The sequence below is a fragment of the Megascapheus bottae genome, chromosome 19 (genome assembly GCF_031878675.1).
Source record: "Megascapheus bottae isolate mThoBot1 chromosome 19, mThoBot2.hap1, whole genome shotgun sequence".
NCBI classification, from domain to species: domain Eukaryota; kingdom Metazoa; phylum Chordata; class Mammalia; order Rodentia; family Geomyidae; genus Megascapheus; species Megascapheus bottae.
Window position 1 is genome coordinate 35,697,288 of NC_143527.1, and position 19,099 is coordinate 35,716,386.

Genomic DNA, 19,099 nt, shown 5'->3' on the forward strand with positions numbered 1-19,099 from the left:
CCCAGGACCTTGAACACATGAGACACGTGCTCTACTACTGGTTTACTAAATCTCCAGGCCAAAACCTTACACAAGTGCTCTGACTCTGCTCAGTGATATCAGTTTTGCCCACCATATATTTTTCCTGTCTAGTGTCTGTTTGCCCCAGACACCACTTATTTCAAGACATGACACAGTCAAGAAAGATCAGCTGGATTCATGGACCATGGTAACACTTCATATATGTGGACTCTTGGCAAGTTTCTTTAATTCTCTGAACTTTATTATGTTTGTGTCAATTTTACTGATGCATGACTACATACAAGTGTAATTTTCTTAAAATGCACCATTATAATAATGTGACTTTTCAAAACTGCTGTGGAGATTTACAAAAGCAAAATATAGTAGGCCCTTGGGAAACATAAATTTTTCTTTCCTCTTCTCTTTAGAATTGCTTCTCAGAAGATTAACTTCATTTTATTTCATAATTCACTTAACACAATGCATTGAAGGACCATAAAATTTTAAACAAATAGAATTCTGTGAAAATATAAAATTGTATAGTGTTTGAAGAAAGCACTCAACTTCAGTTCCAAAGGAGCAAGAAATTGTTTCTGAGCATTTTATTAACATAAACCCAATGATTTTCATGTAAAAGTCTAACAGAAGTCAGTCTAGAGTAAAATGTTTTGATACAATTTTGCAATGGAACAGTCTATATACAAAGCCAAACAGGCTGTGTGGGGTTTATTTTGTGGGAATCTTGCTGTTGTTTGTTGGTTGTGGAAGAATCTTAATTTAATATAACCTTTCTTGGTGTTACCTTGACGATAAAGATCGGAAAGAGGCTGGGTGCTTGTGGCTTACAGTTGTAATCCTATCGACTCAACAGGATGCTGAAATCTGAGGATCAGGGTTCAAAGCCAGCCTGAGCAGGAAAGTCCATGAGGTACTTATCTCCAATTAACCAGCAAAAAGCTGAAAATGGAGCTGTGGTTCAAGCGGAAGAGCACTAGCCTTGAGCAAATAAACTCAATAAACTTGCTCTGCATTCAAGCCCCAGGGCCAGAAGGGGGAAAATAAAAGATCTGAATGAGCGCAACATTCCTAATTACTCCTGCGATGGGCATTTGTTAGAGATGTTTTCTGTAAATTAAAATGACCTGGACATTTTACCACGGTATGAAGTAGCAATTAAGTCAAAAATTTTAATGGGTATATGTTTTAAAATAATACCTAAAGTGAGGATGGGGGGAGGAATGCAAGATATATGTTTATCACAAGAGCATGTGACTTGTTCCTTCAGGTAAAATACATTCACTCTTCTTGAACCTTTGAGAGACTGAGAATTACACAGAACATGGTGAGGAGGGAGAAATAAATTGTAGTGTTTCCTATATTGTAGGGAGACTCTACTTAAAAATATTTTGTCTATTTCAAAATGGCTAGAAGAGAGGATTTTGAAGGTTTCCAACACAACAAGTGGTATGCTAGTTACCCTGATTTAAATGCTATACATTGAATATATGTTATCAAAGTATCACATTAAGCTTTGGCTGCATAATTATGTGTCATTTAAAAGTTTAAAGATGTTAAAACATAGACAAAACACTATGATGTTAAAATCCTTCCATTGTTTTTCTACATTTAGAACTGTAGTGTAAACACAGATAATATATTAATATATTATATATGTAAGAAATATTTTAGAGGAGGAGAGTCAGGTACTATTCATAGGCCATCACCAAGGGCTTGCCCTGAGCAATCCTTCTTTCCTTCTTTCCTTCCTTCCTTCCTTCCCTCCTTCCGTCCTTCCTTCCTTCCTTCCCTCTTCCCTCCCTCCCTCCCTCCCCCTCCAGATCTCACTGCAGTGTAGGCCTCTCCTTTAGCAAACCCACCAGTAGTTTATCCCCTCCTCAGAAGAGCTGTCTTGGTGTGTCAAGTGAGGACACTAGGGCTTCCTTCACCTTCTCTTCACTCAGCTGTCCTGATTCACTTATAAGACATCTACTTTTTAACTGATAATTTAACTTCCCACCTTCGTGTTCTGACTTTATAATGCAAATAACAAATTTAAAGAATATGCTTGGAGAGATGCTGTTTAGCCTAGTGCCTACTGAGCTCTGTGACTAAAAACGCTGAACAAACAAGAATTATACCAGAGGAATCTGTATTCAAGGGAAACTACTCTGATAGCTTGTCTTCCCCCAGGGTGATGGGAGAGGCCCATGGAAGGGCTCAGACCTGTCTTCCATAATAAATTCCCATAAGAATACCTGAAAGGCCAGGAGTGTGGCCTAGAGGTAGAGTGCTTGCTTATCATGCACAAAGCCCTGGGTTTGATTCCCTGGTACCACATACACACAAAAAGCCAGAAGTGGTGCTGTTGCTCAAGTGGTAAAGTGCTAGCCTTGAGAAAGCCTAAGGACAATGCTCAGGCCCTGAGTTCAAGCCCCAGAACTGGCAAAAAAAAAAAAGGAGAATGCCAGAAGCACTTTGCTCTCAGCTGAGAAGTATTTCCTTGGAAGCTGTCATTGTCAGGCCTGCAAACGTGGTAATCCAACCATCAGGTTTCCTTGTGCATCACTGTGGGCCCACATTCGCTCCCACATAACATGCTCTCCTACTGGACAGTGGACATCCACAAGACATCTGCTACATGCCCATTTCTGGTAATTACCAGGGATGCAGAGATGGGTGGATGTCTTGACTCAAGAGCCATAATTAACCCTGTAAGTAGACATAATCAACATAATGAAGGAAATACGATGCCATAGGTAGACCAGGATCCCAGTGGAGGAAGAGCAGGGGATGCCGTGTATTCTGGAGACTTGGGGAAAGGCTTGAGAGGAGCCACTGAAGTGCAAGGGGAGACAGCTGCAGAGAAGCCCTGAGACCACACTGGCTTCTTTTCGGGGAGTTATCAGTTGTGAATTTGAGATAAATTGTTTTGGGGCAGGGAGGAAATAGATATAAGTAGCAAGAAATGTAAAGAAGGGAATTGGAGAAAGAACATCGAGAAGAGGCCAGGGAACCAAGGGAAATAGAATAGAATGGATGACAGACCGTAGAAAGAATGGCAATGGGGAAGAAAGGAGAAAATATAGAGTGGGACTAAGAGGAGAAGCTGAGGCACACGCAACATGGGCTTTCCAGTGGCACCAGCTTAACACAAGAGCTGCCAATCCTGCCTTCAAAACTCCACACACAGAGTGCTATACCAGTAAGGAACTCGGCAAACTTTAAAGACTATCGTTGAGATGGGGTTTTACTATATCCCTCAACCTGGTCTCCAACTTATAAATCTTCTGCTTTCACTGGCTGAGGGCTCAAATTACAAGCAAGCACCAACACACAGGGCCTAAGCTTCAAAGTTTATTCATAGAGATTTGCATGTGTGTGAAGGTGCCAATTTTAGAAATTTATTTTGGACTGTGAGAGATGGAGTTCAATTTGCATCAAGAGTGATCTGGAAGCCTATTTGATACGCAAAGAAAACTGGTTTCCTCAACACAGTTCTTTGAAAATGAGACTTGCACCTTGGCTTCTACGAAATGAGCCAATTTCAGAGCTGAATCACCACTCAGACTTGCCACTGAGTAATTTATTGAGTGTAGACATGAGCTCTCTGTCTCTCTCTCTGTCTGTCTCTCTGTCTCTCTCTCTCTGTCTGTGTGTACAGTGAGTGTCTGAGCAGCAGTGATCAAGTCTGATGATTTTTTTAATTCTAGTACTTAACCCAGTACCTGTCACAATTGCAAATGCTCACTAATGATTGCCAGTCCTAGGGGACTGACTGGTCATTGGAGACAAGTGAAGGGACTGCTGGAAAGGAAGGGAACAAAAAGGAACTATGCACGATGAAAAGAAAACGAATTGAGCCTTACAAACTATCCTTTTTCACAGATGACTGGTTGCTAGGGGAAACCCACTTTAGTTCCTTGTTATAAGGTGGAATTGACATCAAGGAATGGTCTAGTGATGAGATAAGTATTTATTTTTAAAGCACCCACCTGTGTTCCATACAGCATACAGGATCAAGCAAAAAATGTTTTACCGGAATACATAGGAACTGGAAATCAGTCTTTGCTGAGGTCTTTTATTCTTTTTGAACTTATAAGGTTATAATCCAACAAAATGTTCTATCAGCAGCCCTTTACAACACTTTCTTGTGCTGGCCTGTCCTGTCTTGCAGAGAAAGCAAATCCTGGGACATGCCCAGCTGGCTAAATACAGTCAAGGAACTCAAGAAGCAGTCCCACATAATGCAAAGGAAGTGTGTGCCAGTGGATTGCATTTTCAAGAGGATGCCTCACAATGGGGGCCCTGGATTCCTGGAAGAGCAGCCCGCTCCCTCCCCTGACTACAGAGGCCCTGGCTCTCTGGAAGAAGAGCTCTAATCAAAGGAAAGAAGGGAGCAGAATGTTTTTCAAACAAAGGCTTTGCTTCCAGATGAAAAAGAAGTAGTTCATAGGGAACTAATTTTTTTATTTTTGCAGAAGAATTGTATACAATAATCCATTTGTCAATGGGGAAGCTATAGCTACCCAAGGATCCTCCAAAAACTGATTTAAAGAAAGTCTGTACAGGACACATTAAGTCTGAGGATGCCGTGAGAAGCAGAGGGCCTCTGGAGGAGCCTCTCTGCCTCCCCTCTCCTACAACCCCACTTCATGGTAGAAATGGCCGACAATTTGTGAATGACACTATGAGCCAAAGCCTTTCTTGGCAACTTTTTCTTTCCCAGTGGCTCTTTTCCTGGGGGAGGGGAGGGTGGATGTAATGGGGTTTTAAATTGAAGGCCACATGCCCAAAAGGATGGCACTCTACCAATTGAGGCAGTCTCTTGGGCTCTGGCTATTTTTGAGATACAGTCTTGTTGTTGGCCTGGGCTAGCTAGGACCACAATCCTATCTGTGCTTCCTGTTATAGCTGGGTTGACAGCTGTGAACCACCACACCCAGCTTTTTCTTCTGAGATCTCATTCTCCTTTTGCCCCACTGCCCTCCTAATCTCAGCCTGCTACATAGCTGGCTTTCTTGAGTTAGTATTCATCTGATAGTAATAATTCCTTCCATGACCTCTTGCCACCCCAACAAATTTGGGGCCCAGAGTATCAGCTCTGACTTGATGATGCTGGGGTCTCTGCATGGTCACAGCAGCCTCTAATTTAGGGTTTGGCAGGAGATGAGACATTGGCATCTCAGGGCAGAGAATAGGGAAAAGGAGAAACAGAGTGTTGGGAGTGTCAGACTTGAGTTACTCACAATGCATATTCCGGAGCCATCCTGGCAGCGATTTGTATGTCCATTGCAGTTGCAGGGGACACACCGTCCAGTGTACAAGCCTTTGTTATCGCGGTAGTATCCAGGGGCACATCCCTATTATCAAATAAAGAGTTTCATCAACACCAAGAAAGAGAAGAATTACTTTCCCAAGCCTGTGATCATTCTGAGCAGGAAGCAGTCAAGTGTGTATATGTGGATTTCTCATGTCAACACTCACCTGCCAGGCCCTTTTGCTTTGTTGTCCAGTGTGCTGTTTCTGATATCACTCAGAAAGAGGAGGGCTAGGATGGGGGTGGGGCCCTCCCTCTTCACAACATTTGTCTTAAGGGCAGGTTAGGCAATGTGAAAGGATGAGAGTTAGGCACTGGTGGCTCATGCCTATAATCCTAGCTACTCAGGAGGCTGAGATCTGATCAAGATTCAAAGCTAAACCAGACAGCTAAGTCTATGAGACTAATATTTCTAATTAACCACCAAAAGCCAGAAGTGGAGCTGTGGCTTAAGTGGTAGAACACTAGCCTTGAGCAAGCTCCTGAGTTCAAGCCCTAGGACCAGCACACACACACACACACACACACACACACACACACACACACACACACACCTCAAGTTCGACTTCTTTGAATTATAGGGTTTTTTTTTTAATGCATTCATCTTTTCTTTTTTTCTTTTTTTTTTTTGTCAGTCATGAGACTTAAACTCTGGGCCTGGATGTTGTCCCTGAGCTCTTCAGCTCAAGGTTACTGCCCTACCCCTTGAACCACAGCACCACTTCCAGTTTTCTGGTGGTTAGTTGGAGATAAGAGTCTCATGGACTTTAGTGCCCCTAGATGGCTTTGAACCTTGATCCTCCGATATCAGCCTCATGAGTAGCTAGGATTACAGGCGTAAGCCACCTCACCCAGCTGCATTCATCTTTTTAAAGGATTCTTAGAAGGCCTCCAATAAATTACAAATGATACTTATGACACTCATTAAATTTATTATTTAGGCTTATGTGTATAAAGAAGATTATGGACATATTCTTTGACAGGACAAACTAATGCATTGATTAAAATCAAACACGGTGCCTAGTTTGTTAAACGTATTAGGAAAAAGTATTCCAGGATAAAAGTCTTTTTGCAATTCTCTGTAAATAACATGTAAGCCTATATGACTGTGAAATTAAAATCAATGGAAATGGAAATGAATGGTCCATCCCCTCCAACAGAGGGCCACAAAGATCTCCCCGTTCAATCATGTGGGGAGAGGAAGGGCCCCTGAGAGGGGAGGGCCATCTACTTCCCTTCCAGTCCATTCCAAAGTTACCCATGACTGCAGATCCTACCCAGCTATAGGGCATGATTCCCAGAATAGTCTTCCTTGAAGCTATGAGGAGCCATGGTTAGGCAAAAAGAACACATTGAAATAAATCAGATTATTCTCCACGCTATGCGAACAGGCTTGTGTAAAGGAGAATCAAAGCCTAAAGGAAGGTTCTTTTGCTGATAACACAGTTGTTAGATACACTGGAATAAAATTAAATACAGTCAGTGACGGTGTGATCGTTATCTACAGCAAGTAAGCTGCACTATTTCATGGCAAGCACCTTGCGGTTATTTTGTTATCACCATGTATCACATTACCTGCTTATAAAAGCATTAGGATGCGGGAGGGAAAACGGGAGAAACATGAAGGAGGGGGTAACAACGTTCAACAAGAAATGTACTTACTACGTTCACGATGCAACTATAACCCCTCTGACAATAAAATTAAATTTAAAAAAGAATTAAGTTTGGTAACAGACTACTCAAATAAACAAATATACCTGGTTCATTGGTAACACTATGCTTGGGTAAAAGCCTTAATTAAACATGGGTTGGAAAAGGAGAGCCTAAACTGATCGAATCATCCATCTTGATTTGCTTTTAATGAGAAGCAGGAAAAAAATGCTGTGTAAGTTATATGTCATGTGACTTTTAGAGCATTTGTCTGTCTTTTTCACTTCTACAAATCAAGGAAACACATTTTACACAAGATTCAAATACTCTAGATGAAAATGGGGGTATTTGAATGTATTACTTGAATTAGTTAATTTTGTAACTAATTTTTAAATTCTATATAGTGATAAATTATCAAGTTACATTTTCCAGGAAACCTTTTATAGTTTAGAACTACTCAGTTTCCAAATGCTATTTCAGCAGCTGTGGGTTCTTTTTCACTCTAAATACCGATGTGACATATAGGAAGTTTGAAGAAAGCAGAATTTATTTATGAATTGTGTCATGCCTGGCAGATCAGAGCATGCCTGTTAGATAAGCAAGATCCATTTTCTTAGGCATTGATTTGATCGTTTCTCATGTTTTACTTTATGGAAGAATTTTCTTCCAAGCTGAATTTTGAATCTTACAGGCAGTGAACTCTTTTGTCATCAGGGTTTGAGTTATTCCCTGAAGGGCTCAAAGTTTCATAGTGTATAAAGATCCCACAAGCAGTCAAGCTCTTTAAACTGTCTCGCCTTTCCAGGTGGGCTCATGTTTATGAGGCTTGTGGTTAACAGCACAGGACAGCAGTCTGTCAGATACAGTAATAAATGCTGCCAGTCCTCATGAAAAGGCAGCCATCCCCCAGACCACCCATTTACTCCTTAATCACCCTACCTTAAAATGTCGCAAAGCTGAGAACTGCACCACCTCCCCCCACCACAGACCTACCCCAACCCACACCAAAAGTTCCACAGGGATATTACCTGGCTGGGTCTAAGTTCCACATAACTTGCTTGTAGTTGATTCTGACTTGGAGCTTGAAGAAACTCTACCCTCTGCTGCTCTGAATTGTAACCCAGGCACTGTCCCAGGACTGTCCCCCAGATCCACAGCCAACCTGTGCTCCAAGCTGACCACCACCTCACTGCTGGGGGCATCCTGGTCCTGGGGCTTCCTCCTGGCTGCACAAAACTCTGTCTCTTCCTCTTATACCTGCCCTTCCTGCTCAGTGCCCAGGCCTGCCTGACTCAGGGAAGGGAGGCTGTCTGTGGCAGGGAGCCCCACCTTTAAACTTCACACATGAGTCAACCCGTGCCAGAGTGCACATAACAGTCCCGCAGGTAAGTGCGCCGCTCTGTAATTCCTGAGGTGGTGCAGACATTGCCTTCTCCCCACCTCGCCCTGCAGACAGCCCTAGACGATTAGAACAGCCATAAATCATGGGCTGAGTCACTGCACAGCACATGCCCTGAGCATGAGGGTAGTAATGCAGTACCTTTCCTCTCCTTGGGCTACCTATTTTTATCAGGTTGGAAAGTCAATGAAGGGAAGGTCCATAGAGGGAGCCTAATGGGCAAAATGTGTGAAGACAACAGGCCCAAGAAAACCATGGCAGGCAATGGCAGCTGTCACCTGCAATTCTTGCTACTCAGGAGGCTGAGCACTGACGACCACGGTTGAAAACTAGTCCAGGCAGGAAAGGCAATGAAACCCTTACCTCCAATTAACCAGCAAAAGCTGGAAGTGGAGCTGTAGCTCAAGTGGCAGAGCACCACTCTTGAGCAAGAAAGCTAAGGGGACAGTATCTAGGCCCTGAGTTCAAGTCCCAGTACTGGTATCAAAACAAACAAACAAATAAAAACTATGGTAAGGGGAGATACTTTCTGAGTTAACAAGTAGAAGAATCATCTTTGGGCTTTTTACTGTTAAGAAGTTTAGAAAGAAAGTGCAAAGTTTTGCCAATTTGCATATATTTGGTGTATGGAATACACAGATTGATGATGTTTGCTATTTTCTACTAATTTTTACTAACTGGGCTTTTCTCTCCTCCCCATGGAAGAGAATATCTTCACAGCTTGAGATACAAAGGAAGTTACATTGTATGGTACATTTAATCACTCGAGACAACTGGGAGTTACACAAGCTCAGAATCTGCTGAGAGCTAGAAAACAGGAGCACCGCTCCCGCCCACCAGACTCCTGCTCAGTTCCAGGTGGGCTGAATGGTGGAGGGAGGTCCTGGATTAGAGATAAGCATCAGCACCCCGGATTCACTCATGGGCAAGGGAAGTGTGAACCCAGGGATTCTGGGCAGCAAGTTCCTTCCCACTTCTGACTCCCATAGCCCCCAGGTGGTCTAGGTGAGACCTAAGCTCTAGACCAGCAGAAACCCAGGTGATAGACGGAATGCCCCAAGCCGTCCTGCGGTCCTGTATGGTGGCCAGAAAAGCCAACCACAGATGTTGCCTCCAGGGGATTCCAAGGATGATGGAGAAACTTCCTACCTGACATGAATCACCGGTGTAGTCAGGGGGGCAGGCGCACATCTCCACAAGATGTGCTCTGCGCCCACTTCCAGTGTCAGAGGCCTCCTCCAGCCCCACTTTGCCCAGGGTGAGCCGCTGGGTCTCGGTGAAGTGAAGACCACGGATGTGCAGCCCCTCCAATCTGGATAGCACCCCCATCAGCTCCGCCCTGGACACAGGGCTATTGCTGCCAGCATGTCTGAAGTTTCCCTGCACGGGTAAATGAAAGATGGGGTTCCTCAAGAGCTCAGTGAGTGGGCCCCAGAAAGAACCAGAAACTTGAAAGGTGCTTAAAAAAAAAAAGATCAACTAAAGTGAGATGTGTATGTCTCTCGTGGGTCATTCACAGCTATGGCAGACTGGACAGACAGGGAAGGAGAGCCCCTAGAGAAGGGGAGAAAGAAAGCCGGGAACAGAGTGCTAAGTGATATAAAATTATACTTAATATAAGATGTACTTTTGTTAAAGGCAAATATAAAGTAAGTGGTAAAGACATGGGAGGGCTATGAACTTTCATTAGTATATACACATTATCGTGGAACTTTTTGATTGCAGTTAAAGCACAGCAGGAATTTTACCACATAATCCATTTTTGACCATGCAGTATACTAATGTGAACTATAAGCATAATGTCATATAGCAGATCGTAAAACTTACTCATCTCACGAAACAGAAATTCTACACAGACCAGTAAACAATCGCTCATTCTCCTGGCAGCCACATTCTACCCTCTAAGAGCTGGACTGTGCAAGATTCACTCATGTGTAGCACATGTCAGGAATTCCTGCTTTTTAATGGCTAATGTTCCACTGTAAGTGTGTAGCTCCTTTCCATCCGTTAGTGAACACGCTGCAATGAACATGGTTGTGTAGATATCGCTTCAAGATTCTGTTTTCAATTTTTTTAAAGCTATGTACTCAGAAGTAGGATTGCTGATCCTGTGCTAGCTGGTATTTAACATCTTTTAGGAAACTCCATACTGCTTTCCATAGCAAGTACACCACTTTACATTTCCATCTACAGTGTAAAAGTGTCCTGATTTTCTTCAAAACATTGCCAACACTTGTTATTATCTGTGTTCATCTTTCCTAGTAACCATCCTAATGGGAATGATTTGATTTGATTTCTCTAAATGATTAATGAGGCTGAGTATCTTTTATATAAAATGCTGTACTTTTAACCTTTATATTTGATTGTCTCTGTGAAATTTAGTTTTCTCAATCTCTCAAGCCTATCACAAAGACTGAAATGAGTAAACAATAAAATGTATATAGTGTTCGATACAATACCATATAGTGGCATCCAGCCATGAATTCTTATTACTATATAGATACTTATTACTATATAAATACTTATGGACAGGCACAGTGGTTCAGATCTACAATCTCAGCTTGTGGTTTGATGCCAGCTAAGGCAAAAAGTTAGGGAGATCCTATCGCAGTAAACAAGCAGAATATTATGGTACCTGCTATTCATCCCAGCTGGGCTGGCCCAGGAAAAGACTGCTAGGCCCAGTTTGAAATAGCAAAAAGAGCTCAAGTGGTAGAGCACTTGCCTAAGAAGCACAAGGTTCTGAGTTGAAACTCTAGAACCAGTAAAATAATACTTATATAATTTTGATTTGTATCTTAACAGCTTGAAGTATAATTTATATATAGTAATATTTCCTCAATTAAGTGTGCATTATTTGAAATTTACAGCATCATGGAATCATATTTATTATGTACCTATCAATTACTACTTTAATAGAGCAGATGGTTTTAAAAATTGATAGAAGGGAAATTTATAACTAAGAGATATCTTGTTTATTTACCTACAGGATTACCTTTACCAATATCCGATTTTGTCATCTAGATTTCAGTTATCATCTACTATCTGTTTATTTCAGACTGAGAGGTTACATCTAATATTTCTTGTCAGGAAAGTCGCTAGCAAGGTACACTCCATTTTCTATATCTACGTGTGTGCATACATGTATATGTCTACATATGCATATATGCATGCACAGGGGGTAGAGTACAGATACACATATACTCACATGCATACACAAATGGAGTAAAATGTCTTATCTTTCATCAGGTAGCATCTGGCTATGTAGCTTAGACTGGTCTCCAACTCACTGTGTACCCAGGCTGACCTTGGACTTAGATCCTCCTACCTCAGCTTCCTGAGTGGTGAACATTTCAGTTACGTGCCACCATATCTAGCATGTCTCAAGGACATTTTGGCTACTTGATTCCTTGACAGTATGTTTCTTTCAGTATTTTCAATATGACATCAAACACCTTGCAACAATCAGCTGTTAGGAACATTGAGACGTGGTTGGGTATAATGAACGACTACTGCTTTCAAGATGCCTTTCAGCATCTTCCCTATATGATGGTGTATGCCTCTTGCATTTATCCTTATTGAGATTTGGGAATGTATACCTTTTAGAATATATACATTTCAGCAATTATATCACGTGTTTTTCCTTCCCTTCCTCTCACCTGCTCCTTGTGTTACTGCTACATCTTTTGATGTAAGACATTTCATGACTTTTCTGCCCATCCACGGTAAGTGTTTTGGGGGACCTGCCAAGGTCCCACGCACTCAGGGAGACTTGAGAATGACAGGGAGCTATGAGGCACTTTACAGGTCTACAGGATTTATAAGATGGGCGATTTAACTACGAATGGGAAAGACAGTGCTACAGGGTCAAAATGTGGTACAAACAAGGCTGTGTTTGTTACACCCTGTATAATTTGCTCTATCATGGGTCTATCTGTCTATCATCTAGTTATTATTCATCTATCTCTATTTATCATCTATCCATCTATCATCTTTTTTCTACTATTTAATCTATCATCTATCTAACTTGAATGCACAAAAGGGCAATTTATATGTTAAAATTCTTTAAGTTAAAAAGTCATGATAATTTGACGTAATTAAAACACAGAACCCCAAACCTTCAGAGGAAGCATTTTTTTGACTTCTGCCCTTACCTCAACGACCTGCACTCGCCCATGATGCAGTCGGTCTGGCCCTGGCTCACTGGACCCCTTGTGGACAATGGACATGAACCCACTCTGTTTAAAGAAAGACACCAATCTGTTACTACCTTGGTATGGGTGCTTTGAAATTCAAAACTGATCTAAGAGCAGACATCTATGAATCTACATGATATGAAATGCTTGACTTTACCATCTAATTCAGAACTGACTGACTGACTAGGGAAAGGATTCATGACAGAAATAGAGCAACAATAGCTAACCCTATTGTAACAAACAGGAAGTCAGGAGACTTTGTCAGGAGACTGTTGTCTTGACAACAGGAAGTGCTATTTCTTGACTGCTTAGAGAACCAGATGGTGACAGGGAGAAGGTGCTTTGGTGGATGGGTTACCAGAGAGGGCAGAAGGTTCTTGAAGAGTCCAGTGGGGCAACTTACATGGCCAGCAAACTGTAGAGCTGGCATGGGGAGGGAGGGGTAAACTCAGCTCTCACCCTGCACCCTGAGGGATCCAGCCTGGCTCCCTCTCAGCCTCCACCCCTCCTTGCTTGAAGGGCAGAATAGGATAGCCTATACCCTCATCAGCAACCCTCCCCCTCTTCCCCCCATACACAGAGCCCAGATTCTCTGTGTAGCTCCAAGCTCAAAGGAGTCCCATTCATGGGGGGGGGGTTCACAAAGCAGAGCATTATCCACAATCACAAATCATTTTAAACCTTAATCTAAGAAACATGCCCCACAGGCTCTTAATTACAGTGCTTTAGAACAAAGCAGCAGAGTAAATGTTTCATGAGCTTAAATCACTTTCCATCTTTGAAGGCAAAATTAAAGAGAATTCTTGGTCATTACCTCTCAGTGAATTTCAATAGCGTGCATTATAAACTCCTCGGCAATTAAAAAAATAATTTGTCTATAGCCTGCAAAAATATGAAACTAAAATGCAACCACAATATATTTTTCATTGTGATTTCCTCAAGGCTGGAAACTCTACAATCTTTCTGCTTTATTTTCAACATGCTCCACCAAAGTGCCTTTAGAGCAATAGATGTGCACAGCAGTGTGAACAAAGCAGCACGTGAACACAAACATCTATCAAGTGGTGGGGTGGGTCGGATGAGGAGGCAAGGCCAGCTGGGCTCTTGTCTTCGGTCATCTTAGGAAGACGGGGCTACACTGCATTCATCACAGCAGACTAGAAATGGAGTCATCTCAAGCTAAGCACCTCAACCTATGTGTCCGACATTGTAGGGAATTCAAAAAAGGATATGACAGGCCATCATCCATCTCAGGATGCACCTCTCGATGGGGAGGCGGGCATGCAGTGTGAGGACACAAATCTAGCAAGTGAGACTCTGCAGAGAGTACTAAACACCCTTCTCCCTCCCCTTCTGTGTTTGTTCTCAGTGACTCAGTGCACCTGACTGGTTGGTCAGCTCCCAGCCCTGCTCCTGCCCCAGTGCTTAGCTTTCCCTTAGCTCTGGCCACTCAGGGTTCCTTTGAAGCCTGTTTTCCTGAGTCTCCAGAGGAGGTTCATAGGGACTACTCCAGGCTTCAATCAGCTCTACTCCAGTGTAGCCCTGAAGCCAAGGGCATGTCTTCCCCCCCCTCCTTCCCCCCCCCCGCATATACATACTTTGAGGTGGAGAGGGGGAATTGAATTCAGGTTCTAGCACTTGCTTGGGCCATTCCTTAGTCCCTGCTCCTCGTTTTTAAGCTTATAGTAATTATACAAGGGAGATTCATTGTTATATCTCCACATATTTTTCACTGATTTCTAATCCATCTCACCCCCTCACGCTCCTTTCCCCTCTCCCAAACTCTGTCTCATTTCATTTTCATAGCTACAAATAATCTATTTTGAGAGAATTTGACTTCTCTCCCCCTCCAATAGCAGAACCCCTCCCCCAGTCCTCATCCACAGTCTATTTCTCTTTCCTCACCTCCCACCCCCTACAGACCAGCAGCAGAATTTCTCTATGCTGCTATTGCAAAGTATTACAATGTTAGTCACCTCTTTCCTTTTTCCCTTCTCCCCCTCCTCCATCTGAGTAGCTCCTCAGATTCATGTTCTATGTTTAGCCATATTAATAATAGAATATTTTGTTTATGGCCTTTGCTAGCCTTGCTCAATATAATAATGATCTCTACATCCATTTTCTTGCAAACAACTTCAAGTTTTTCTTTATAGCTGTGTAATATTCTCCTAGAGGTATACTTCTTTATCCATCATCTGCTGTTGGTCACTTTAGCTGATTCCATCATTTATGCTTCAGGCCTTTTCTTGCTTTCAGTTTGTTTTTCAGGTAAGGCCTCAGGCTTTTTATCCAAGCCAGTCCCAAACCCTGATCCTCCTACCTCCAGCACTGGAGTAGATGGGTACCACACCCAGTCCTAATCCCTCCACTTCCTGCTTTTGAAAGACAAGGTCATTTATCATTAGGAAGCTCTGTAGTGCCTTGCACATGAAAAAGACAGGACCCACACTAGGTCAGAGATGCAGAATCCTGAGCAGATGCTCTAAACTAGAATGGAAGGTTCTAGTATCCTCAAAAGACTAGAAGTGACTTAATCTGTTTTGTAGACCACCTATTAAGATGTCTTCGTTTTAGTTGAGTGCCACCTGAAACTGCAGCTTTCCTGCTGCTAGGGTCTAGTTGTGATACTTACAGTGAGCTGCACATCTGGCTGCTCTCCCAGAGGAAGCATGTCACCAGGTAAGCCAAAGGACTTGACTTGATAAGTGAGGTAGCCACCATAGGAGGAAACCTGGAATTGAATAGAACATCATTAGTTCCAAGATTAACAGAGGCTAGACCAGGATCCCATTCCTGCCACTAATTCTAACTGCTCAGGAAGCTGAGAGCAGAAGGACTGAGCTTTAATGCCAGCCCATGCAGAAACATTCAAGAGACTATCTAAAAAATAACTAGCAAACAACAACAACAACAATAACAACAAACAAACAAACAGGAATGGAGATGGGCTACAAGTGGAAGAGCAAAGACATAGCAAGTAAGAGGTTCTAAGTTCAAACCCTAGTACAGCCAAAGAGATAGAGAGAGGCAGAGGGATAAACAGAGACGTGCAGACAAGGACATTTCTAGAGAGTAGGTTTAGGGATGATGTCTGCTTTATACCATTTTTAACTCAGTTACGAGGTTTAGCATGAGCACAATTGAGGCATACAAGTAGAAATATATTTTCACTGAAAAGGAAAATAACAATCATACTGACACAAAGATGATCTTATGTTGTTTGTCTAGATATCTACTAAATCAAAATATTTTTTTAATCCACAGCAATCCTAAGAGAGTTGGACTATTCGTTTCTTAGTAAGTTAAGAGAATTGGGTAATACCAGTTATAAAATAGGTCTCTATAAATAAAATTTCACAAAAAAAAGTCCTTTGAAAGTAGATAGTAACTGTCTCCTAAGTTATTTTGAATTATTTTTTCTTTCTTTCTTGGCAGTATTTGAATTTGAACTCAGAGCCTCGTATGAGCTTCGCAGGTATTCTGCCACTTGAGCCATGCCCCTAGTCCATTTTGCTTTAGTTACGTTTCGTGGAAGGTTTTGTCTTTAGAGCATGATCCTCCCATCCATGCCTTCCATGTGGTTGAGATTATAGAGCACACACTACCATACCCAGCTTGTCCTTGAGATAGCGTCTCATGAACTTGTTGCTCCAACTGGCCTTGAACTGTGATCCTCCACTTTCTGCGTAGGTGAGAACTACACCCAGCCAAACTAATGTGAATTCAACAAAAGCCATGGCTACCCAACCAGGGATGTGGACTGTCTCTCAGTGCTAAGTAAGCAGCAAGATCGTGGCCGTGGTGGCTGTGGTGACCTGGTGGCAAATGGTTGTAGCTTTCTGACAGCTACTGCACCCTGCTCCCGATCCCTCCCACCCCTGAATTAAAAACCCACAGAAAGAAGGAGCGATGGAAGGGGCTCGAGGCAGCCCCACCTCAGCTTAGCCAGAACCACATGCACCAGCCACCTGGAGGGGAGGAGAAGCTGTTCCTCTTCGCTGCAGACCACAGAAGGATGGCTCCCAGCCCTATGCTCTGCACCCCTGCACACCAGAGTCCTCCTCTTGAGTTGAAGTATTATCTTTCTGCTATACTAATCAGGTTTCCAAAATACACACCTACTAATTCTTTGATTCTCCTCTGTCTGGGAAGTGCAGCTGAGTGCCCTTCTCCTTGGTGTGGGCTGAACTCAGTGGGCTGAAGTGAGAGCCTGGCATGCCCAAGATTAGGTTATAAAGATTGGGGCTTCGATCTGGAGTTGTTTTCATTAGTGTCTGACTGTCTGTCTCAAAGCTGTCTTGGGCAAGTCAGCTACCATGACGTGAGGACCCCCCCAGGGTCCTGTGATGAGAGCTGAAGCCTCCAGCCAAAGCCATCCAGGAACAGACATGCCAGAAGCCTTGTGAATAAACTTGGAAGGGCTTCCACAGCCTCAAAGAACCTGTCCTGGCTGACATTTAGACTGTGGCCTCAGAAGAGATGCAGCAGGATCACCTCTTGAGACACTTAAGAAACCACGCAACATAGTCATTACTGGTTTAAGCTGCAAAAGCAATAATTAATTGCTAGTGACATATAACTAGCACAGTGGTTTAAGCATTAAGAGAGGTGAAGGGGAGGATTGAGGGAGGAACATTCCTCACAGCCATGTCAAATCGAGGGATTGTCAAAGCAATGACTGAATGTGTAAGGCAGGGTGATACACATCTTCATCCCAGCTACTATATCAGTAGAGGACCAAAGTCCAAGTCTGTCCCTACGGAAAAAGCAAATCATAGTCATAATAACCATCTGAAAAAAATAAACAGGCAAAAAAAGGCCCAGGAGGCTGGCTTAAATGACAGAGTATCTGCCTAGCAGGCATAAAGCTCTGATTTCAAACTACAGTACTATGAAAGGGGGGAAAATGTTCCTTGAATTAAAGACTTCAGGCCAACAAGGACCTCATATTTTGTCATTCTCAATGTGCCATTAAAGCATTACTTCAGCTGGGTCTTGTGAAAGCCACCCTTTCTCAAAACTTCAACTCCAGCCAAACTTGAGGCATGGGTCATTCTGTTTTCCCATGGGGCTCGTGTTTCTGTCCTTAGAAGGCGGGCAGAGCTGTCCAGGCCTTTGTATGATCATTTATTCAGTAAGTCGTTTTCGGGCTCCTGGGGGGTGGGGGGACATGTGTAACTAAGCCCTTGTGACCACATTTATGAAAGCCAAACAAACTGCCATCCATTCTATAGCTGCTGCTAACAAGCCCAGAAGCCACTTCTCAGCTTTTGTTTTCCTGACAAGAGACTTTCCTTCTGCTTTAAAACAAAGACTTCTCAGCACTAGCATTGAAAAGCAGACCTATTTGCAACAGATATTATGTAAGCAGACATATAGTTCCTAGAAGAAAATGCTTTGGCAGGAAGCAAAAATGGAGAAAAGTATTGTGCACATGTCCTTTGCGGGGGGTGGGGGGGGCTTGAATGTGGGGGCTCTGGAGCGCTTCTCCAGCCCCTCACAGTGGCAGGCTGCGTATCTTCCTTCGTCACTAAGCCTATTCCTTGAATGTTAGTAACCTGAATATCCTTCCAGACTTCCAGCCAATGAGGCTCATGTACTGGTGCAGGAGACATATAGGGGCCTCAGATCCACAGGCTGTTCCTACCTTGTCCCCCAGGTAAGATGGAGGAGCCACCCAGGAAGCACTGTGGACGGTGGGTGGCAGCTCCTGGAGATCAGCAACCACACTGTTGCTGCCTGGGTTGAAGGAGACAGGGACATCGACTCCATCTGCCATCTCCAGGCGCCAGCCCATCATATCCATGAACTGCAACACAAAGGGAAATGAGTATAGGTGGCTTTGTGGGCTATGGCTACATTAGGGATTATAGAAAAAGCCCTCAAGTGGCCACCTCACTTCAAAGTCAGTCTCTGTCTGTCTGTTTGTCTGTCTGTCTGCAAGCCTATCTGTCTGTCTTGTTCTCTTTTCCTCTATGCTGTTGGAGTTTGAACACAGGGTCTTGATCTTGCACAGTGCCTATTTTCCCCAGAGTCATACCCTCAGCTCCATGTTTCCTGGAGGTTCATCACAGACCCCTCCTCCACCACTGTCCCCATCTGATCCACCTGACCATTCTCAGAAAGCAGTGACTCTAGGTAGATGGGATTTATCTTTGTATCCTAGCACACAGCTTGGTTCTTGACATTTAGTAATTGTGGCAGTGAATAGTCAAAATAACATAGCCATGTGCTGGTGGTGGCTCACACCTGTAATTCTACTTACTGTGCAACCTGAGATCTGAGGATTGTGGTACAAAGCCAACCCAGGCAGGAAAAAACTGTGAGACTCTATCTCCAATTAACCACAAAATGCTAAAAGTGGAGCTGTGGTGACTCAAATGGCAGAGCACTAGCCTTGATCAAAAAGAGCTCAGGGACAATGCCTAAGCCCACACTTTAAGCTCCAATACTGGCACAAAGTAATAATAATAATAATAATAATAATAATAATAATAATAATAATAATTGATGATGATGATGGTGATGGTGATGATG

At 43.0% G+C, this 19,099-nt stretch overlaps 2 protein-coding genes across 2 annotated transcripts in view; both read right to left on the reverse strand.

Moving 5' to 3' along the window:
* Positions 1-8,264, reverse strand: part of Lama3 (laminin subunit alpha 3) — a 68,521-nt gene extending 60,257 nt beyond the window's left edge. Inside the window, exons 1-2 of the mRNA XM_090353330.1 lie at positions 7,996-8,264; positions 5,247-5,360 (exon numbers count right to left, since the gene is read on the reverse strand). Of these exons, the coding sequence (XP_090209456.1) occupies positions 5,247-5,360; positions 7,996-8,169 (288 nt within the window). The 5' untranslated portion in view covers positions 8,170-8,264. The remainder of the gene's footprint in view (positions 1-5,246; positions 5,361-7,995) is intronic.
* Positions 8,265-8,316: 52 nt separating this feature from the next.
* Positions 8,317-19,099, reverse strand: part of LOC150049833 (laminin subunit alpha-3-like) — a 129,530-nt gene continuing 118,747 nt past the window's right edge. The window contains 6 exon segments of the mRNA XM_090353538.1: positions 8,317-8,425; positions 8,508-8,527; positions 9,516-9,746; positions 12,521-12,604; positions 15,195-15,293; positions 18,210-18,371. Coding sequence (XP_090209664.1) covers positions 8,317-8,425; positions 8,508-8,527; positions 9,516-9,746; positions 12,521-12,604; positions 15,195-15,293; positions 18,210-18,371 — 705 coding nt within the window.